We start from the raw sequence: 23756 nt of genomic DNA on the forward strand, positions 1-23756 counted from the left end.
CCACTGCTCTGAAACAACATTAGACAACAAAGTTTGACAGTCAACACTATAATTGATTATTTTAAGACTAATTTCCGGAGCATTTCTGATTTACCTACTTTGAACTGGCCTCTTAACATTTTTATAGACCTGGTTGCTTGTTTCACTCTCACATCCACGGTATGTGGCAACCCTGGTCCCTGGTTTGTTTTGGTTTGCGTGTGGATGTTTTTTTGTGTTGCTTTAGCATCTTTAGCACAGTAGCTATCAGAGGCTGCAGCAGCTGCTGCTGACATGAAAACGCAAGTTTCTGTCCCAGAAGCTCACGTTAGGTCTGCGCACACTGTACGTTGCTAAACTTGCTATGGCAACCTGTCATCAAATGCTGCTAACGTTGTGGTCAGCACTGTTAGTAGGGATGCTCCGATCACGTTTTTGGGGGCCGATCCCGATCACCGATCTTTTTAAAAAAGATCGGCCGATTCCGATCCCCATCTTTTTTAATATTTTTTTTAATTTAATTTTAATTTATTTATTTTTTTTATTTTTTTTTACTTATAAAAAAACCTGGCAACCCGCGCCCGCGGTCATTTTCCGCTAGCCTGAGCGGAGCTCCCTAGCCTGCTGGAGGGGCTCCCATCATCCCATGCACCCTCGAGAGAAAAAAAAAGGAAAATAAATGCAGCCGTGAGCCTACCAAATATGTTGTGGTCTTGTGGAGCTGCTTGATCACCTCCTCCCCCTCTTTTCCCCAAAAAGCCAATCCCAATAAATCCAAAAGTAGTGTGATTCTGTGTGCCTCACTATCAGTCTTATCCGAAATCTGTCAATCTTTGTCAACTCAACACGTGTTGACAACGCATTGTAAACAGAAACAGAAGCTGTGTGTCACACCAAAAGTGGTGACTTATAGAATTCTGTAGCCTACATTAGAATCACCACGCGATCCTCACCCCTACACAGCTGCAGTGAGGGGGCCTTCGATTGAACAAAGGGGGCTTCTGACTGTGTCGCTTACTCGCCTCCCCTCTGTCAGAGGAGGAAGCGACGCGCAGCCGTCGGGAACCCCCCCAAACCGACTGCCCCCCCGCCCTCCCGAAAACCGTGAAATGCATGCCATAGGCTCATCTTACTGGCTGGCTGCAACATGCACATTTCTAAGAAAGTTGTGTCAGGCCAGGGCACACTACTTGTCTAACAATTTGGATTATAGTTAGCACTTAGCTCCCTTTGCTAACTACTGGACTGGAGATGATGAGCTCTGTCCCTTTCTCTCCGTCTCCCTCCCTCGCTGGGGTGAAGACGTGCGTGCTCTTTCTCGCTCTCTCTCTCTCTTTTCTCTCTCTCTCCCCCCTCCCTCCCTGGGGTGTGTGTGTGTGGGGGGGTATTCGTAGCGCTGCCAGTGCTATACTTCTCCATTAAGCGGTGCAGAACCGAGAAAGTGACACATTATTTTTGGATGTAAACGGCGCTGATTTTTGCTAACTGTTAGCATGTGTGCTATCAGGCAAAAGCTGAGATAGATATAAAACTACTGGCCAAAATGTCATACAAAACACAACACCTAAAATCGGAATGTGATTGAGACCTACAGACCATCATGATTTGCTTGCTGGACCTATAATTAATTTATTTGCATTAAATTGCCAGTCGCCCATATAAATAAAAAGCAAGATGGCTGCCGATTGCGAGCTGAGAGACGGAGAAAATAGTGACGTGTGAGCCGGGGGCGGGCCTCTGACAACAGCATGAACACAGGGCAGTGTTGCCAGGTTTGCGAATTGTAAGCGAGTTGTAGTGTGTGTAAATAGCGTGGTTGTGGCCTTGTTTCTGCCGCTGTTGGGGCAACAGAACATGTCGACCAGTTTCTGTCAACCGCTTTTGGTCAGGTGACCAACTCCACAAATGTTAAATTAGATTGCGTGGCTATGGATGACTGAAGACGAGGATGTGATGGTTGTCAGTGAAATGAATCCAGCCACATCAGTCCATTAGCAGCACAGTTCCAGGGTGATTAGCAGGCTTCATGTGGCTCAGCAATTATTAACCACTAGCGTCCCCAATTCTGAGGCGAACATTCGACAAAAATAGCAGCAGCTTAAGCAGGCATGAGAGCGCAGGTGTTCAAATAGATGCTAGACAGGGGAGGACAAATGGCCCTACATCTAGGCTTTGTGCCGAGGCGAGCACTGCCGACAATGCGTTCACGGATCACAACAAACTAAACAGTGTCAAATGACGTCACGTGTGAAAGCCATCAAAAAATGGGAAGCCTTAAAATAGGCAAGGGGTGCAGGCTCTAACTGGGTCTCTCATTATTGAACACAAATCACAATCAAAAAGTGCTCATTTAGTGCCTCTAATACCAAACACTTCTTACTAATGGTTGCTCTTTGAAATACAGACACACACTAGGGAGGGGGGCAGGGGAGGGGCGGGCGCTCAGATCGGTGAACCAATAGGATCCACCGCCCGTTTCAGACCCCCCCTCTGGACCAGAACTCCTACAGGCTGGGCCAGGCTACGTTTAAACTGATCCAGAGGAGTTCTGTGTATCATTATGCGAGCTCTTTAGAAATGACTGAAACAATAAAAACCCATTCTCCGCACGCCACGCTTGAACAGCCTCAGACACGCCGCCAGGTAATGACCTCATCGGTGAGGAATGATCCAGTAGAGAGACTGAGAATACAGGCGAAATGGGACCAATCACATTACTGTGTTTTATGAAGCTATGGAATCACTGTGGAAACTAAAACACCATACAGCTATAAATAAAGGTCATCTTTAAACATGCAGTTCACAGAGTGTAACAATTCTCTCCAGCTGTATTTCATAATTTAAGTTGCATGTGCATGTCTCTCTTCTTCTGTTTGATGTTAGTTAATTGCCAAAAGTTAATCAACATTTTTACAATTGATTTGTTTAATTTGCCGTTAATTAAAAGTTGGTCACTGCATTTGAAGACAGTGTGCGGGTGTTTGTTCCTTTTTCAATTTTGGGCACCGTACCCTCTCCTACGCACCTGTCGCCTGTAGGTGTGCAGAAGCCTGGCTTTTTATTGACATGATAAAAGGTAAAGATCATAATTTTACTGTGATTTTGCTATTGCTTGTGAGAGAGAGCGTTTCTGTTGACCAATAGGATTCCCCTGAAAACGAGCAGAGCTATCAAAGCCACTGCAACAACTTCCTGTTTGCATCTGCCGTTTCCTCTGCGAGTATAATGTTGACAGCTTCTCTACAAGCAAACTGCAAACAAGACACCGCTGGGCCTGGATCTCTCCCACGAGACCAATCAGCGGTCCTCTTTCATTTAGAAAAGTAAACACTCGACTTCGAACAGTCAAAAATGTGCCGTCGTCGCTGAGATTAAAAAGGCTTTGATGGTGCAGAATAGATAGCTGGGCATGCTGATCATAACTGAGTTGGGGATTAAAAACACTTCTGGGGTCATTTTAACCCATTTAGACCCGAGGACGTGTCTGTGTCGCCTTTAATAGCTTTTTAATAACCACTTTAACCATTATTTAGCTGTTGAAAAAGAGCAGATCTACAAGCTCATGGCGCGGCACCGAGTGCAGCGATACGAGCTTGTAGATGTTGTTTTTTCTGTTTTTGAAAAATCATGATATTTATAGTGACTCAAGCAACGTAAAGATTGTCTGGGGTGCACCGAAAAGCCAGAGTAGACGTGAAAGTGGATAAATTAAGCATTTACACCCAAAGGATGTTAATGAGTATAAGGCTGCCTGTAGTAACAGACTAGCATGAGGAGCAGGCCTTCCTTCTTTCATAACAACTCATTTTGTAATCACAAAGGAAAATCTATGACATTTGTACAGTATCTTATTATGTGGCAATTGGTTTTCACTATAGACCAAGTAAAAGAGGAATCAAATTGTACGGTATAGGCTTATGGGTTTAGGGGGAATATGGAAGTTAAAAGGTAGAAATATGGAACTGGGAGACATTTCAGATTTCAAGTTAGCCAGGTGAAGTGAAATCACCAAAACAGGAACATCTAAGTTACACAGTCAAATACATAATTACCGGTAACTTAACACTAGAAGGTCTAAGAGGTCATTTTGACTGTTTTTTTAATATTTTGAAGTTGATTATCTTTGCCCATGAAGCTTTCAGAAGGTTCCCCTTCCATGAGCATCATCATCCATCACCATTCTATCATCTCAGAAAATCTTGACATCTGAAAAAAATTCTAAATGTGAATTTAAGCACTTCACCACTTTTCAACCTATCACTGGAAGACGGTTTCTGAACTGCCCACAGCCCTCCTATGAGACACAGACCGAGTGCCAAAACTGTGCCATATTATATGAAGATAGGTTGAAAAGTGGTGAAGTGGTCCTTTAAGCTCAGTTTTATTCTTTGCCATAAAAAGAGAAAATATCAAAAATAGTGTTGCATCGTCAGTCAGCAGAAGTAATTAAGCTTCTGCTATCTCTAAAGATTTGAGGAAATAATATTGTATGTGTGTGTGTGTGTGTGTGTGTGTGTGTGTGTGTGTGTGTGTGTGTGTGTGTGTGTGTGTGTGTCATGATGACAGATGACATTGGGTCACCAGGTTTAAAGTTGTTATTTAACCACTGTTAAACTCTATCACAAACTCTCTACGGCTGAATTAGTGTTGTGTGCATGACGTGAGCTTTGTTTGAACATCATCCCAGAGCGTTAAAATGAACAGGTTGGCCTCAATGTGTCTTTCTTTCAGCAACTGAGACGTGTTTCTGGAACTGATGCAATCATTAGGACATTTCCTTTGCCGAGAAAGAAAAGAGAGAGAGAAATGTATAGACAGCTAGCTATAGCCATCTCATCCAATAACCTCCAAGTAAGATGTGTGTGTGCGTGCGTTTTTGTATGCAGTCAGTGCATGTGTGAGTAGCCTACGGTATACTACGGAAGGAGGAAATTACTTTATTGAATAAACGACAACGTTTCGATTTTACTAGATCTTCGTCAGGTCAGTATACTGACTTGGCTGACCTCCTTCCATGATTGCCTTATCGGCCCTGCACCCACTGTCGAGGTGCGTGTAAATAGGTATGCTCTGAAGTAGCCTATACTACACCATAGGCCTATACTGTGCTTGTGTGTTCAAGAGCTACAATAGTCTTCAACCTGTTGTCTCTTTTGTCTGTTTGCCAGAGGATCACCATTTTTGTTTTTATATTGTTTTTGTCCAAAACAAAGAATCTTGCAGCTAACAAATGACAGTCATATCCCACAGCAGGGTCACTGTGATTACAGGTAGTTAGAAGCCGGTGTTCCGGTGACGTGGATTTCACATACAGTAACAGTGTTATAATGGCCAGTGTGTCACAGTCATGAAAGCAGCTATGATGACACCTTTTTCACGGAACAGAAGGGACACGTCCGATAAGATTAGTGCCTTGGATATCTGAGTCAGTAATGAGTCAGAAACAGGAGGGGCGGGGAGAAAAAAAAGACTGCTGAAATGTCCGCATGCCTTTGAATGTAATGCCAAGTCTTGGGAAGATTAAGGCTTATCAACATGCAGTGCTGTCCGGTGTCCTCTCCATGTCAGTCAGTTAAAATGATCCGTCTGTCTGCATAGGCTACTATAAAACTAATATCAATTCCTTGCAGGTTTCCTCTGTATGATGTTTCTCATAGGGCATGTTATCGACAATAAGTAATGTTCAATATTTTTGCCATAAACTATTAACCCATTTTGGGGCGGGAACCCCTTTTGGTGTTAGCATTATGTTATGCTTTAGCTATTGAAAAATAGCAGATCTACAAGCTCATAGAGTGCCACCGAGTGGCGTGCAACGAGCTTGTAGGCCTGCTATTTTCGAAAAATCAAAGAACGACTGACATAGAAACTATAATTATGAGCTTTCCACATTTAATTTCATTCACTGTACTCGTGGAATGGTCATGCTTTAGCACAGCACCAGACTAGAAGATTAGAGAAATCAGCGATTTATTTTCCTTCTAAAAAAGAAAAAAGGCATTGTGCTTTGTGGCATGAACATTGTACTATTGGTCACTCAATATTGCGATTTATAATGATTGCTACGCCAGTGACTCCTGGATAATTGATTTATTTATACACACTCTTTCAGTGACCGGTAACTTCTCCACCTCTCTCCTGTATAATGTACGTTTGCCACTTAAATCAATGGACCCATTCATCGTGGTTTCGCCCTCTTGGGGTTAAAAGAACGATGTAAAGGGAACATTTGGGTGTTGTAGCATAAATAACACTCTGAGAGCCAGCAGGTGGCCAGCGATTGATTTGTGTATGTATGTAAACAAGAGGAGCGAGGCTCCCCCCGTACCGTACCGTACTGTACGTCCCCACCCTGTCCTGCCAGGACTCAGCCACCGCTGACCCCTGACACAGACACTGGGCAGGAGGAAACAACCCGGCTCGGGTTTCACTCAGTCCTGGAAGTGCCCTGAATGTCAAGTGAGCAGCAGGGCACCAGACTGGACCCCCCGGGGCTTCTGGGACCAGGCTGGACCCCTATAGGGGGGGAGGGGGGGGGGGGGTTCTTTATGACAGGCAGGAGAAAGGACTTTCTCCTTTAGAAAGGGTCAAGCCTGCAGGGCAGCCTGCAACAGGCTACATAAAATATGCCAGTCAAGAGTGTCCAAAGCTACCAGGATTTCTTTTTTTTTAAGACAAAAAAAAAAGCCTGTGTTTAAAGTATCCTGTGGTTCTGAAGCATGCATGGAAAATAAAGAGGGAATTTTAGAAATGTGTCGATGGCTACATATACCGTATGGAGGAGACATGGCACCAGATTCCACTATACAGTCCCCCAAAGATGTGCTGTTTTTGCTGGACATGGCCACAGTCTGAGATAACACCCAGATCATGACATGTCCTTATCCTTGTCCCAAGTAGAGGAAGAAGTCCATTTATATACTGTATCTACGATAGATGCTCTTGCCAGAGACACTGGCCTCCAAGTGAAACATCTGGCTAAAGTAATGGCAGTTAAACCAGAGTGGCGTGTCAGATTGACTTTTATATCAACTGCGGTCAACGGATGATGGTGATGATAGATGGGCCTTTGTGACTTGACTGGATCCTAGCCTAGGATCCAGTCAAGTCACAAAGGTCCATCTAGGGGCTTCTGGGACGAGGCAAGGGTGTGAAGCCACAACATCGAATTGCATCGGATTGCAAAATCCGGAGTGTTCATTTAACTCAGAGAGTGTACAAATGCATTCCTACTGGATCCGTTACAAATGGATACATTAACAGTAAAGGTCACTGCACAGTGTGCACACTGCTGCGTTTTTCGGATTTTCAGCAGTGTTTTTCCTCCGGTTTTCCAAAAAATGCGTCCAGTCTGCAAGGACCTTGAGGATTTCACCGGGCAGCTTTGCAGGACAGCAGGGTTTAGCCTGATGCGTGGGCTTTGCATGGCTCAGACAAAACCTGGCAGGAACTTAGCTCTGATATCACAGCCGTCAATGAATCAATACAATTCTTAACCAGCGCAAACCCATGAGGTTTTGATTTAACAAGCCTGTCTGTGTCCCTGCATGTGTCTAATGTGTTCACTATAAGTGGACAAGAGAGAAAGAAAGAGAACAAAAAGTGATGTTTTTATTTTGCCGTATATCCTATACTTATAGTTTCCTGGACCACTCAAGGGGTCCACACTACGCCCCCCCTCCAGTTTTGTCTCAACACTGAAAATGGGTGCATACGTTGGTTAGACATACTAACAGACCGACAGGCATTAGACCGAAACCACCGTCGACAACAACTAACCCATTAAGCCGGTTAAAAATAATTGTACATTTATATAGCGCCTTTATGCAAGGCTCTTTACACAGATTGTGCATTACATTCACCCAGTCACACACAATGGCGGAGGAAACCAACCTGCTCATCAGGAGCAATTAGGGGTTCAGTGTCTTGCTCAAGTACACTTCGACACTAACTCTCTGGGAGCCCGGGATCGAACTGGGAACCTTCCGCTTCCCAAGCGGCCACTGCCGCCCCTGAGCCACTGCCGCCCCTGGTTACAACTAACCCGTGACTCCCGACATGAGTGGCCGGTAAAACGAACCTGTGGCAGGTAAAAACTAATCTGTGGCTCCCAACATGCGTGGCAGGTTAAAACTAACCTGTGGCTTCCCTGTGAGGTTAGGGTTAGGTTAGGGTTTTGGGTAGGGTCTGTCGGACTGTTAGTACGTCGGACCAAACACACCCACTGAAAATAGCCAATCTACAAGCTCACAATGCGGCACAACGCAGCAAGTAGAAAGAATGTTAACAATGTCCGCCTCACAATCGGGACGATGTGCTTCAAGTGGTTCGCACGTAGCCTTTCCAATCAAGTCACCCTTGCATGTACTGTACATTGAAGGGCCAACAGAAGATTACAAGAGCAACCGTAGCGTTCCTCGCTCCAGTTGCCACCGCGTCGCTGTCAATACTAGTTCCAGGCCTGTATAGCGTCACACTGTCACTAATCTGAAAACCCATCGCCAAAAATGTAAGTAAAAACAGTGGCCTCTTTTCCTTGAATTTGATGCGAGTTAACAGACTGTCTTGAGAGACTACACTCTACGCTGTCACAGATAAAAATAAAGAAACACTTTGGCCTATATAGTGTCGCCCTGACGAGGCTAATGCCGATGACACGTGGTGCACAAACTCACCTTCAGCTGCTGCTCTTTGACTAGAAACTCAACCTTGTCCATTTTGGCTCATCAGTGTGGATGAAATGTCGCTGTGTCTGCCTAGACCGGCTATGTCTCAGTGTGAGAATGACAAAGAACGCACTGTACATACAGTCGTACACGCGCAAATCACTTGAAAGAAGTGAAACATTTGATTTGTGTGTGCGCGCGTGTGTGTGTGTGTGTGTGTGTGTGTGTGTGTGTGTGTGTGTGTGTGTGTGTGTGGGGAAGTTAACATCAGGGGACACGGTTAACTTAATGTCCCGTTTCCCTTTTTAGGTATAAGGTGTATATTGTTCCCACTAAGTACAGACCCCTGGGGGACTCCGGTCAAGAGCTATATATAGGGTTCAAGTTGTTCATTCCCAAAGATCTTTGTCAAACATTGTATAGGTTTGAATTGGTGACATTTAAGCAACAGCTAATTTAGCCAAAGTTATACTTGGCCTCCAGAGAGGCTTTTCAGGTCCAGTTCTTTATTATCTTTGCATGTTCCACAATCACATATTTTAGTACAATCGACTTCCTTCTTCAGTGACTGCATTAGTACAGTCCATAGCCAATGAAAGTGTTGCATCATCTCTGTTCACGCCATCAGCCCAATTATTTTACAGCAATAACAGATCATGTGAACGAGGAATATTCATATTATTTTTATATAAGAGATAATTACCAGAATGTGGAAGTAACACTTGCCATTGGACAACGAATAGTAAACACTACTGTATAATAGTTCCAAACATTACAGTATAGTTTCTAACATTACCATGTAGTTCCAAACACTAGTGCTTAGTTACAAACACGACTACTGTATAGTTCTAGTGTCTGTGTAGTTACAGATGTTGCATCCTGGGTGATGATGAAGAACACACGATACACGCACCACGTGACCTGTAGTGTTTCTGACCCCTCAGCATGTTAAATAAGGTAAATAAGAACTGACGGCAGTATCTATCTATCCATCTATCTATCTATAAATGCACCACGTCTCTGTATGTGTAGTATGTACATCTGTAATCCCAAATTAGCCAATTGATCACACCTGATCACCCCTAGATCTCCATATATGGAGCTGGCCTGTTCTGACGTCACAATAATGTTCTGACATCTGCATAGACTCCACATTTGGGCATGCCTGACAAATAACTCCATAAATGGGCATAAAAGCATGCATTTCCAACTTGCGTCGTTCCAAGTAGGACAGTGCCCAACGGGCACCGCCGTAGTCAATTAAAGTAGACTATGAAATGGAAAACAAGAGAGCAATATCACAGGATGACTTGCAATGAAGTTCATCAAAGGTTGAGACCTCATTTCCAAGAATATCACATACTTTCCTCTTCTCAGCAAAGACAATGACTTCATTCATAATTTAACTTCTGCACTGCTGCAAAAACAGACGATCTAAAAGCTTGCAACGTGTTGGACTCGCAACGCATTGTGTGACGTCATGATGTGATGTCATGATGTGACGTCATGATGTGACGTCATGTGGAGTCATGATGTGACGTCATGTGGAGTCATGATGTGATGTCATGGAGTCATGATGTGACGTCATGTTGTCATGTCAATCGTCTATTTTTGGTGTGAAACAACATAGCCTATAGGCAATACAAAAAATACATTAAGCCTTATTGCTGTGTGCCCGGTGGCCACAAGCTACCCTGTTCTTGCTCAGAAGAAGGTATATGAGAATGCCACAACCGCCACTTTGATATAATTACTTTTCTGTTTTTCCCCATTGATCAAACAAGATGTTTACATTCTCAAACTGTGACCACCGGCACAGAAATGTTCCCAGTGTCCCTTTAACTGCAGTATATGCAAAAATGGACCCCAATGGGAAGTATAGGGTTCCTGTGTTGAACTGTATGGATGGAATACAGCTCGATTACAGCTTGGTGTCCAGAAGATAAGATTAAAGCAACAAGTGTCTGGATTCCATTCGGCCAATCTGGGGAGAAGGGGAGCATCTGGTTGCAATACGTTATTTTCTGTTTCAAAAGGCTCGTCAGAGGCCAAGCGCTCAAGGCCTATAAAACATTGTCAGGTAGGCCTAGTATACGTTTGTACCGAGCACTCAGGGCCTATAAAACACTCTCAGGTAGGCCTAGTACGTTTGTGCCATAGCCTGAATAGTTGTGCATCACGGTCAGAGTCAGTGGTACGAAACATACATAGGTTGACATGATTCATAATCATAAGAAAACACTGACAATCTGGTCAACTGTTCAAATAAATAAATAGTTATAGACTTAAAGCACTTAAAGCCTATGCTGTACAAACGTCAAACGTTATTGTCCAGAGTCCCCCAGGATTCTATGCACGACTACAGCATGTCAATAAGCTTGAAGATTGGCTATTTCTGCAAAAAGTTCACCCCAGAATAGGAAGGCTAGGGTTCATTCATTCATTCATGTGGTTAACCATCTCCAGACCAGACTCTTCCTATGACTGATGAAGCTGAAGAAAGGACAGGGGGAAATCAACACGGCACGAACAGTGTTCCAGATGAACTCCTATGTAGACAACGTGTTCCACTTTCAACCCCGCTGTCCCGACATTATATGCAAACATTTTCCAAAACAAAATGTATAATGGCCATGCCTAGCAAAAATAGCAGGTCTACAACAAGCTGTCGCATGGTCGACAACGTTTTGAGCGTGTAAAGATCGGCTGCCTATTTTCACTACTAGTCATGCAAGTCATAATACACATACTAAATGTATATGGCTTAAGTGGTTAAGAAGTGAAGCTGATTGATTGGTACGTGTTGTCAGATCTAGCAGGCCAGGCGTAATAAACTGCAGGCTCTTCTTAGAGTTGTTCTGATAAAGGCTGCATGCTATCTGGAAGTGGTTATAGGTAGTTAAGTAAAAGTAGAAATACCACAATTTAAACGTGAAATTCAAAATTGTACTTACAGTACAAAAGGTATTGGCGTCAAAACATACTTATAGTACCAAAGCCGATACTTTTGTACTTGTACTCAAGTGCATGTTTAATTTACATATTAAATTGATTTGTAACAAACAGAGTACTTCTATTCCTTAAAACTAGTACTTTTTCCCACCACTGGTGACATCATAGCATTGGAATGTATTATTGTAAGGTGCATTGCATGTAAGGGCTACAATTTAGCATTCTCTTCTTCCTGTTGTAAAGATCCATGAATCTGGACTCATGTTTGTTAGTGTCATGCAGCAGACAGCTGTCTGAAATGAATCATGATCATTTGGCGATGTAATGGTATACTAAAGAGCCACATAAAAAGGTTGTAGTTGGAGACAGAAAGAGTGCAGAAATATCCTCAAGGATGAATATCATGACGCCCAAGTTAAACCTCTACTGAATCGGTAAATGGTGCATTCATATAGCGCCTTTATCCAAGGCGCTTTACATAGATTGTGCATTACATTCACACACACACATCCATACACCGATTGCGGCGGAAGCCATGCAAGGTACCAACCAGCACATCAGGAGCAATTTGGGGTTCAGTGTCTTGCCCAAGGACACTTCGACATGTAGACAGGAAGAGCCGGGATTCGAACGCAACACATTTCTTATGTTGCGTCAACACAACACATTTCTTATGTTGCGTCAACCACAACATCAACAGTTATTGCATAATTTACAAGAGTTCAGGATGAATGTCTTCCCGCACAAATTTCATTGTAATGCTTAATTTGTCGGATGATGGCATTGCACACCACAAATAGATAAGACCTCCAAGCTCACAACACATCATATCTACATTTGCGTGGTGAGCTTGTAGGTCAACTATTTGCAATGACGATGTATGAATTTGGCTAAAAACACCTCTTTGACTACTAGACACAAACTTACAGGTGGCCCAATAGCATTGCATATCTGGTGGAGATATGCACTGTTTTCTACTTAAAAGGCATATTATTATTTTTTTTCAAAGTTGCAAAGAAGTAGGGCTGCATTGCAATAGGTACTACTAGGCCTACAGTAGGTCAGGTGTTGTGAATTGCAGTGGTGTAACTGTAAAGTAACTTGTAGATCCCCTATTTTCAAAATATTTTATATACATTTTAAACATTTGACAACTTGTGGGACTTTGGACAACAATGTGTACTTCTATTTTTATGGTAGCCTACTTTTAGTAAGTATAATTTTGATGCCAATAATGTTATACTTTTACTCAAGTACATTTTGAATACAGGACTTTTATTGTAAGCATTTCTATGTGATACTTTGATTTAACTAGCCTAAAGCATGTGAGTCGAGTAGCCTACTTCTTCATCACTGGTAAAATTGTTTAAATTGCCACCTGTGTCAATTGACATCACAAATACCAAATGACACAAGAAATAGCCCATATTATAATACTATAGAAATATTACATCAAAGAACTCTTAAACTGCCTCCATGGCTGTCATGTCAGTGACATAACGTCACTCTCTCATTGTGAAGAAGCTGGCACACTGCATGTTGAACTTCTATCTCCAAGAAGAAGCCAGCTGCACATCTGTGCCATAACAAACAATAACGTCATGGTGAAGCTATAGCGTTACAGTCCATCCTCTTCTGCACATAATATCTGAGAGGGGGTGTGTACTGTGCATGATGATGATGAAGGCTCATATTATCTTCTTGGCTACCATTTTGACTACTAACTAGACCACCAATAACGTGATTATTTTTTTTTATATAGCGATGTGTAGCTGTAGCCTAATAAGCAGTATAATTACGCCTCCTCCAGTCAAGAGAACATGGATAATAGCCCTATAATCTCTCATCATCACGCGTGAGAACCAAATAGCCTACGAGTAAAATGCGACCGCGATTATTGCAGCATGCAGGCATGCTCCCCGCAGACAGTATCAAATCTCGGCATTCATTTAATGATTTAAAGCTTTCTAACCCCATGAAGAGTAAAAAAAAATGCAGCCATTGAAAGCTATAACCAAATAAATAGACATGCATTTCTCTACACTCTCGGAGTAAAACGGTGTTGTGTATATTAGCCCCCCGGGCAGCAGCAGCAGCAATGCATGCATTGTGATTTTGAGCCATTGCGACTGTGAGTCAGAGAGCCGTTACGTTCTAAAACGCGCCAGTCAGTGCAGATTAAAAAAAAAAGAAGAAGCTGTTTTAGAATAATGATATAGTGCTCTAAAACACTCACCCATAGCTCTGTCCCCCAACTCATGGTTCCAAAGCGGTCTCACTCTCCTCTCCAGCCCCCGTAGTAAAGTAATCCACAGCTCCGATGGGTATAGGGGGGCTTTTTTGGGGGGGGTGGGTTTATTTATTTCAATAAAACCCACCGCGGCAGATTTTGTTATAGGCTATATGTCTGGCCTTTCAGAATATAGCTTCTATCTGGGTTCCTATTATATTAATATATATTAAAAGAACCTGTCTGTATCTTCCTTTTTTTTACCTCCTCATTCTGTCTGATACAAGATGGCCAGTAGCTGCCTGCTGCATAATCTTCAAACGGTGGGGTAGTAGTTTATGCGCTGAGCGGGCACCCGCCTCCCCTAACCAAATGACAGCTGCTCTCTCTCTGCCTCTCTCTCGCTCTCTCTCTCTCTCTGCCTCTCTCCCTGCCTCTCTCCCCTCTCTCTCTCTTTCTGCCTCTCTCTATCTCTCTCTCCGCAGGGGGGATGCCCCCCCTCCCCCCCGCGGGTAGGTTGTGTTTACCAACACAAAGAAAGTGATGTTCTGGAACTCAGTGGTTGAAGGTTCCCTCAAACATCATTATGATGTTCCCATAAATTAGCCTAATCAAAAATATATTTTTAGGGCTGTATAATAAAGCTAGTTCCTTTTATAGACATGATCCACAACAATTTGGCATTGCACGGGGTGGTCCCCTGCAATGTGACTGTTGACTGCTGGATTACATGCTGTTCATTCTGTGCTGCTGACTTTAGTTATGAACTATCATCTCGTTTCAGAATGGTCAAAAATCATCATCATCATCATCATCATCATCATCATCAGTCCTGCTAACAGAGTAATACTGTACAACAGTGCCATCTAGTGTTTTGATTTTCCTACTGCAGGATGCTTGTCCTGGTTCTGAGTTCCACAGTGTTGAACAGTGGAGGCCAGCGGTATGCTTATCTCTTGAGACTACGACTGCTTATATGTGACCAAATTTGACTGAGGGACTGCCATTGGATTTTTTTGAATTTTCTTTTTGTCATGTCACATGAAAGCAGGGAATCATAGCTTCAAATAGGCTCAAACAGGCTTGAAAGGTTCACTTCTCTGGACTCTAACATTACACATGTTTAAGCATTTATTTCATATTTACATGTCGATTTCAGCTCCGACACTTATTTCAGACATGCTCTAGTATGTAAAGAGTCTGACTGTGCTATCAACCTATTTTGGGGGGAAAAAACAAGTTTTTCTCCTCTAGTGAAAAGCTGGAATTTGCGCGATGGCAGGCTCTCAGTCAAGTCTCGTCACATTACTGTTTGATGCTCGTGTCACTGCGAGTCAGCCATGCTCATATATGTAGTCTATGATGTCAGAAGAGCAGCAGTAGTAACCAGTTCCGAACAAAACGTGAAGGCCAGTCATGGAGCCTTGTGGAACTCCATATCCGGCAAGACTGACGTCATGTTTGATGTCTACACTACACAGTGTGATAAGTCAGATCCTTCATAATTGACACCCACTTACCCGGTCCTTCACACCAAAGTGAAGAATTCAAAAAGGCTGTTTAGAAGGTTCTAGTAGTGGCTCACGTTTTTTAATGTTGCACGGAGAACAGGGGAACAAACAGCCAGCGGGAGACTTTAAGAATATCCAGCTCTCGCCATGGGAGCATGTCTGGCCAGGATAGGATGGGCGTACACACCGCTAGCCCACAGCTCGTCCAGGAACAACGGAGGGCGAGGCCTCCGGAAATGCAGATTTCGTAATGAGCCTCTGAAGAAGGGGCACCCCAACGAGCGGGTCGTCACGGTCCGTCCCAACTGGAACGGTGACGAGCGGATGTCGGAGGCGCAGCTCGGGAGCAAGCGGGACGAGTTCTGGCACACGGCTCCGGCCTTCGGGGGCCGCCAGGAGATCTGGGACGCCTTGAGGGCCGCGGCCTCGGCCCTGGAGGGCAACGACCTGGAGCTGGCCCAGGCCATAGTGGACGGAGCCTGCATCACGCTGCCACGCGGGACTCTGGCAGATTGTTACGACGAGCTGGGCAACCGCTACCAGATCCCTGGCTACTGCCTGGCTCCACCCGCCAACCTCATCCCAGAGCCAGGAGATAAGGACCAAAGCGACAGCCCCAAGCGCCCCACCTTAGCACCCAAGAAGGAGTTTCAACTTAAGGTGCGTCTGTCGACGGCGAAGGACGTGCTTTTGAGCGCCAGCATGACGGACACCATCGGCGAGCTGAAGACTCAGCTCCAGGCACAAGAGGGCATCCACGTGTCACACCAGCGCTGGTACTTCTTCGGGAAGCTGCTGACGGATGAAAGCCGCCTGCAGGACACCAAGTTCCAGAAGGACTTCGTTATCCAGGTCATTATAGTGAACACGGGGGGGCTCTGACGTTATCCAGGTCATCATAGTGAACACAGGGGCCTCTGATGTTATCCAGGTCATTATAGTGAACACGGGGGGCCTCTGATGTTATCCAGGTCATCATAGTGAACACAGGGGCCTCTGATGTTATCCAGGTCATTATAGTGAACACGGGGGGGCCTCTGATGTTATCCGGGTCATTATAGTGAACACGGGGGGCCTCTGATGTTATCCAGGTCATTATAGTGAACACGGGGGGGCCTCTGACGTTATCCGGGTCATTATAGTGAACACGGGGGGGCCTCTGACGTTATCCGGGTCATTATAGTGAACACGGGGGGGCCTCTGTTGTTATCCAGGTCATTATAGTGAACACGGGGGGCCTCTGACGTTATCCAGGTCATCATAGTGAACACGGGGGGCCTCTGACGTTATCCAGGTCATCATAGTGAACACGGGGGGGCCTCTGTCGTTATCCAGGTCATCATAGTGAACAAGGGGGGCCTCTGACGTTATCCAGGTCATCATAGTGAACACGGGGGGCCTCTGACGTTATCCAGGTCATCATAGTGAACACGGGGGGCCTCTGACGTTATACAGGTCATCATAGTGAACACGGGGGGGCCTCTGTCGTTATCCAGGTCATCATAGTGAACAAGGGGGGCCTCTGACGTTATCCAGGTCATCACAGTGAACACGGGGGGCCTCTGACGTTATACAGGTCATCATAGTGAACACGGGGGGCCTCTGACGTTATCCAGGTCATCACAGTGAACACGGGGGGCCTCTGATGTTATACAGGTCATCATAGTGAACACGGGGGGCCTCTGACGTTATACAGGTCATCATAGTGAACAAGGGGGGCCTCTGACGTTATACAGGTCATCATAGTGAACAAGGGGGGCCTCTGACGTTATACAGGTCATCATAGTGAACAAGGGGGGCCTCTGACGTTATACAGGTCATCATAGTGAACAAGGGGGGCCTCTGAATTCATTTCATTTCATTTACAGCGTGCAAACTACTGGACCGATCAATGCCACTATTATTGTGCTCTCTGCCAATAGGCCAAGGAAGAATCACCATAATTTCCCTCGCCCCACATGTAATGTTTTATATTTTCTTAAAATATTTAACTTTCATTTTAGAATAGATGTTAATGTTCAGATCTGGCTGAAACCTTGCCCACATGGAGACACGCCCAGGGAAGGAAGTACACAGTACAATACAATGTCTGCTAAAAGGATGAATCCAAGAAAGGACAACCTATTGGCTTGTTTCCATTGGGGGTAATTACTGATTACTCTCATCAAAACATTACTGATGATTATTGATGTCAGAGACTGACCACATGAAGACTGAGATCCACATGGGTAACTGTTAGACCCGGACTATTTTTTGTTTATTTCATCATTGACCATTATAAGATATTATTGGTCATGTCTTTTTGTGACAACATTGATACTGACAGTTACGCATCCGATGTGTCCTACTTTTTAAACAGTTTCGACCAGTGTGGAAGAAGTTATACTTGGGACCGAGGCCGATTCTAAAAACGCCTTCTAAATACTGAACTACGTTTTCTGAAGAATTTCAAATAACAAAAACACCAAAAAGGTTCCCGTCTTGAATGGGTAGTAAGTAAGTAAAAGTATAAATAGGCCTACCACAATCTAGAAATACACCGTTACAAGTAAGAAGTCTAGTATTCCAAATGTACTTATAATTATAGTGGAGGAAAACAGTACAGTACAGTATTTGCCTATGAGATGTAGTGGAGCAGTAAAAGTATTGAAAATATGGAAATACTCGACTAAAGATACCTCAATTGTTTTACTTTAAATACATCTACGAGCTCACAACATGCTGTGGGGCTTGTACTGTAGATGAGCTATTGTTGGACACGATTTAACTAAATAAAATAAGGCTTTAAGTTTTATGGGTTTAACATTTATCCATTAAAACGTTATTTGTGTTTTTTTATCAGCTTGTAGAGCTGGTCAACAATCGCCCAGAGTACTAGTGGAGAGATTTTCTGGCTTCTGCTTTTCGGACTCGCTCTATTATGTATGTCAGAAGCCGTTGAAAGACTCCTATATACACAACATATCAATGTTTGTGTTACGCAATGTTTGTGTTATGATTATGAAGAAAAGTTGTCCATTCATTGTCAATGTGGATGTAATGTAATGTTTAGGACACAGTTTATGCTCACACACTAAAGGCTGGACATAGGAGGGGCCAGCGCGCCCCACAAAAATCACACTTGTGTGAAGTGAGGGGCGCTCATCATCATACATCATCACATTCCGTGCTCAGCCAGTCAAATCATCACACTCGGTGCTACGGACACACAGACACACAAAGCTGGGCATACTGTAGGATGGGCTAGCGCCCTCAAAAATACTGGTCAAAACATCTGCAATTGGTGGTCTCTAGGACTGTCGGAATAGTCATCGGAGTTGGTTATAAGAAGTTATTACCTGTAGTTTTGATATGGGACTGTCTTCTGTGGCTCTGCTGATCAGGGCTACTGTAAATCGTGTGTGTGTGTGTGTGTGTGTGTGTGTGTGTGTGTGTGTGTGCGTGTGCGTGCGTGTGCTGAAGTATTTTGGACCACAATAAATGGTTATACTTTTAGCATAGCTTTGGTTAGGTTAAGCCTCACAGCTAAAAGACAGAGCTGGTGTAAATAATAAGCCCACAGTCCTCTGAGCTTCCTGCACCAGATTGTCCCTGATGCAAAGAACACAACCCTGCTGTCAAGTGGAAAACTGTGTCACATGAAAGTCGCAGAAATAGTCTTGATTTTGTACCTCAGGTATTTTTGAATCCCCAAAAGTAACAGTTTTGGGCATATGTGTCAGGGGGTGTGATCTAGGTGCCGACAGTGAGTGGGGTGGTAGGTCTGGCACTGGGTACATGCAGACTGACCAGACATAAGCGCCACCGAGTGGCTCGCTACGAGCTTGTAGATCTGCTATTTTTCAATAGCTAAATAATGCTTAGTTAAAACACCAAAACGGGTTCCCGTCCAGAATGGGTTAATACACTTGCACGATAGCCACTTGTGTGCCAGAGCGAGTGCTATAATTAATTACATTTAAAAAATAAAGCTCATATTGTTTCACAAACTTCCACACCTGCAGCACATCCCTACTACTGATTGACAACAGCCACTATGGAGTTCGGAAGAGCGCTCACAGCACACGCAAGCTCAAAATGACTCCACATTTTACACAAAGATTGTATTATGCTTACAATGATAGCTGCTTTCCTCACCGTTAATGAACTTGTTCGCCCAGGGTCTCACAGCACACACACAAGCTCAAACTAACTCCACAATTTAAACATAAATTGCCAAGTATTATGCCTATGCGATGATAGATGCTTTCTAGCTCTGGTCCTTTTCCACCAGGCAAAGACCAGAGCTAGATGCTTTTCTGCGAAATGCAATTCATTTTCTTACCGTTAATACACTTGCACAATTTAAATGTAGGCTACAGTTATTATGAAACTCCACTATGTTATAGAACTGCTGTGATGCAATATACATCACTTCCCCCTTCCACTGAACACACACACACCTGGACGACTGGCCACCTGGACTCACTGTTTGAGTTCCATGCTACTGGACTTTTGTTAAGGTCACTCGGTGACTAGTTAATTTGTTTATGCTCCTGAGGACGACCGTTAAATGTTGATGCCACACTTGGGAGGAATAAAGCTATTAAGGAAGCTGCCGTGTGTTTGCCTTTCCTTTGCCCTGGGTTGTGAATAGTTGGTCACAATGACGTTTAGTTATCAATACTGCAATGTAGAACTGCTCCGTTACAAGTAAAAGTACAAGGTACAAGGTACTCTTGTGTCTTTATGCAAAATTGTGTCTTTATGCCTCGCATGATACATTGTGAGCTTGTAGATCGTCTATTTTCAAATGGCCGAAATGTATATAGGGCTGATGTGCTTAATGAGTGTTTTCGTAATAATAAAGTAGGCCTAACTAGTAACTAGTTTTCAAATAAATGTAGTGGAGTAAAAGTGTGTCTCTGAGATGTAGTGGAGTAGAAGTAAAGGTATTGGAAATACTTAAGTAAATGTTACTTGCAAAGACGGTTGTAAAAAAGGTGAACTGGTGTGTGCATCCAACCCAAATGGGTTCAGATGCAGGGTATAATGTGTGACATGACATATATTCTGCTATAGTATCAGTATATATATCGGGTCACACCACATTGTGTGACAGAGAGAGCGCGATATATTTAATTTAATTTCAGCATAAGAAAACAAATTATATTTATTCCTTTTGGCTATTCCTTTACTATCGTGAAGCCCTTTGTAAACCTATTTTCCACAAGTTATAATATTAGTTATCGTAATATCTTTCACAAACCTTATCCCTAAACCTTTTTTACTATTTTGAAAAAATAGTTAAAAAACAGTTTAGGGATAGGGGTTTAGCATGGACGAAAATAGAGCCCTCAAGAGTATGTAGGCTGGTTCTGGCTGTGCGTGTCACCATAGTGCATTTGTGTGTTGGTGGGATGCAGGTCAGGGGGTTCTGAGGCAATCTCAGACTCAGACCCACCCAGGGGCCTATGGATGGACTCAGGATCCAGCCCTGGTTGGATTTATTCCACTGTTTGGGAGCCAGGAGAGAAAAGAGCCTAGGATGTGTGTGGAGATATTGGACTAAGTTCACAACTTCAATATGTGTTCTCTTACTGGACATCCTGCAGTGTGTCTTCTCCGCGTCTTCTCTGCTCTGTCCTGCCGCCAGCCCTGTCAGGAGCCAGATGGAGCCATCCTTTGATGTCTGAATACACGTCTTTGTCGATGGCCACAGACGTCAGACGGTTACGCCTCACAGCAGCTAAAAAACACACACACACACACACACACACACACACACACACACACACACACACACACACACACACACACACACACACACACACACACACACACACACACACACACACACACACACACACACACACACACACACACACACACACACACACACACACACACACACACACACACACACACACACACACACACACACACACACACTGTATCACCAGCTAATGCCGACATCTGATGAATTGAAAAAGGTGGACCCTGGTTGTAAAGAAGTTTAGTGCTTTATCATGGTTCGTCCACAAAGTAACAGTTTTTATATTGACTTGTGCTGTCTTTTGAAATGTACCCATTCGGCATACTGTGAAATAAAGATTTCAATCAATAAATCAATCAATCAATCATTGCTCTAAAACTGAACCCAGGCCCTATTGACAGACTCTCTGGTGTGATATCTACCAAAGACCAAAATTTAGCAGCTACTGTAAGTACAGTAATGGCAACTTGCCATCATCCTACCAGGCTCCAATCATCCAATGGCCATGAATCTGACCGTCTGCTGGCATGTTTCAGTGTACTAAATGGATCTCACTGCTGGCATGTCTCGCTTTAAATGGAGCAATAAGGAGAGGGTAACGTCTCCGTACAACACCATTTCCCCATAAAATTAAAGCATAACTTATATTAAAATAATTACACAAATAAAACAATAACCCAAACTTGCGCCGTGGGACATACTGTTACCAATGATACTAATTAAGGCTGTCCATTTCCTGAAAAGTAATGTTTTTGGACATTCAAACGTTCTGAAAGGGGTCACTCTGGGAACTGATTGTGTTGAAATCTTAACTGAAGGATCTGTCTTGAGAGATTAGATAAGGGTGAATTGTGAAAAAGAAGTTTGATGACACAACAAAGAGCAAACTGCTTCTCCCCAGCCACCTCAAACTGACAGGAACACGGCCACACATGAGGTTTTTACGATACTTCAGGGTTTCTGTCTCTGATAAGAAACTTGTAAGGTTTTACAGTCAAAAGGTAGCCAAAAGAAAGACAGATTAACTACATTGAAACATTACCCTACAGTCCTGCTCTGGGGTGAACATTCCTCTATTTTCAGCAAAGTGGTTTGGTGTATAGAGGGATAAAATACTGTAAAAGTATAGAGCGCTGGAGGACGCTTATAAATTAAGCATAAGTAGAACTAATCTTTGTACTTTTCACAGACATCCATTCCGAAACTTGCTGAGGTTTGAATACCAAAGTCCATATATTGGCATTGAAAAGATGAAAAGACCATGCATTGTGGAGTGGAAGTTTGGTGGGGTTTGCGGCGCTTGTGTATGTATTCCATGTCCGTGCCAATAGCATATCAAATCTTGTACAATATCATGAACCATCCAGACCTCTAAGGGCATCTCTGGGAAAGGCCTGCTTTCTGTCCCTATAACCAAAAATAAACATGGAAGCAGCATTTAGTTTTTATGCAACACATACAGTATCTGGAACAAACTCCCAGAAAACTGCAGGTGTGCTGCCACTCTTATTTATTTTAAAACACAAATTAAGACCTTTCTGGTTGCCACTGCCTTTGATTGAGTTATTTTATTTTTCTCTCTTTTCTTTTCTCTTCTGCACTGTAACTAGATCTATACATTGTTACTTCTTTTGTTGTATGGATCCTAATGTCATTTTATTAATTAATTAATTAATTAATTGTATTTTTGCTTGATGTTCTGTGTAAAGCACATTGAATTGCCTTGTTTTTTAAATGTGCTGCACAAATAAAATGGCCGTGCCTATTATGTGCAATTGTGCATCTGCATACTACTGTAACTGTATAAATGTGGTCTTACTCATTCCTCCGACAGGTGGGACTGACAGCAGGCCTGTGGCAAACATCAACTCCTCCAGTAACAGGGGCCCTTCTACTGTAAAACAAATGCACAGTAACATCATCAATTAGTTTAACTCCAATCTGGGAACCCATCGTTTACTCTCCTTCAGCCCTCCTCTTCCTGTGGTGCTCCTTTGTTTTCATTTCTAATAACAATAACTCTACACGTACAGATGCCCATGGTGTAAAGAGTTCTTCAAGGCTCTGTAGCAGCCAGTCTCTCGTTCATGACACATCACTGGAACTAGTGCAGTACAGGCACATTACAGGTTGGCATCCAAACAGTGTAAACTTGCCAGTCCGTCTTTGAATGTAAGTAAAGGATGCAAAGTGAATTGTTACAATTAGTAAAAACGTATCATATTTGTTTTGTTTTATGAATAAACACCAACATTTAAGACTATAAGACTAAACGTTTATGCAGTCAGTGCATGTAGTCATGCAATGCATATGAATAATATATAGGCGTAATTGTAACGGTCATGCATAACCAGGCATAGACCATACTGTAGTACACAGTAGTGTACTGTACTGCACCGAGTACAGTAACATTTTTTTTTTTTTACCTTTTGCTAATTACTACAATACAGGCTTCCTCATAAAAACTCTGTGGCACACATATTGATTGATCAATATTGTAAGATAAATCCAGTTCTTGGTCTTAGTTTTGAGTTAGTCGAGTATCATGCATTAGCTTTTATCATGCAATTTGTGTTCGAGTAAACTGATGCCAAGTTCAGTTGATGGTACACACCACGATTAGGATTACTGTATTACATTAGGATTAATGACCAATTGATCCT

At 43.3% G+C, this 23756-nt stretch overlaps 2 protein-coding genes across 16 annotated transcripts in view; one reads left to right on the forward strand and one right to left on the reverse strand.

Annotated features, from left to right (window-relative positions):
• Positions 1-14221, reverse strand: part of fnbp1b (formin binding protein 1b) — a gene marked incomplete at its 3' end in the record, with an annotated part of 101696 nt that extends 87475 nt beyond the window's left edge. For 9 of the 15 annotated variants that reach the window (XM_080755937.1, XM_080755928.1, XM_080755929.1 and 6 more), the window contains exon 1: positions 13834-14221. In XM_080755937.1, the coding sequence (XP_080612063.1) occupies positions 13834-13857 (24 nt within the window). In that variant the 5' untranslated portion in view covers positions 13858-14221. The remainder of the gene's footprint in view (positions 1-13833) is intronic. The other 6 variants (XM_080755936.1, XM_080755933.1, XM_080755932.1 and 3 more) reach the window with 2 other exon arrangements.
• A 1264-nt stretch (positions 14222-15485) lies between these two features.
• LOC308309713 (ubiquitin domain-containing protein 1-like) lies at positions 15486-16220 on the forward strand (the record flags this gene model as incomplete). The annotated part of the gene is made up of 1 exon (XM_080755630.1): positions 15486-16220. The coding sequence occupies one exon, from the start codon at positions 15486-15488 to the stop codon at positions 16218-16220; it is 735 nt and encodes a 244-aa protein (XP_080611756.1).
• Positions 16221-23756: the final 7536 nt, after the last annotated feature.

Source organism: Protomyctophum bolini, assembly GCF_963924005.1.
Source record: "Protomyctophum bolini genome assembly, chromosome: 22".
NCBI classification, from domain to species: domain Eukaryota; kingdom Metazoa; phylum Chordata; class Actinopteri; order Myctophiformes; family Myctophidae; genus Protomyctophum; species Protomyctophum bolini.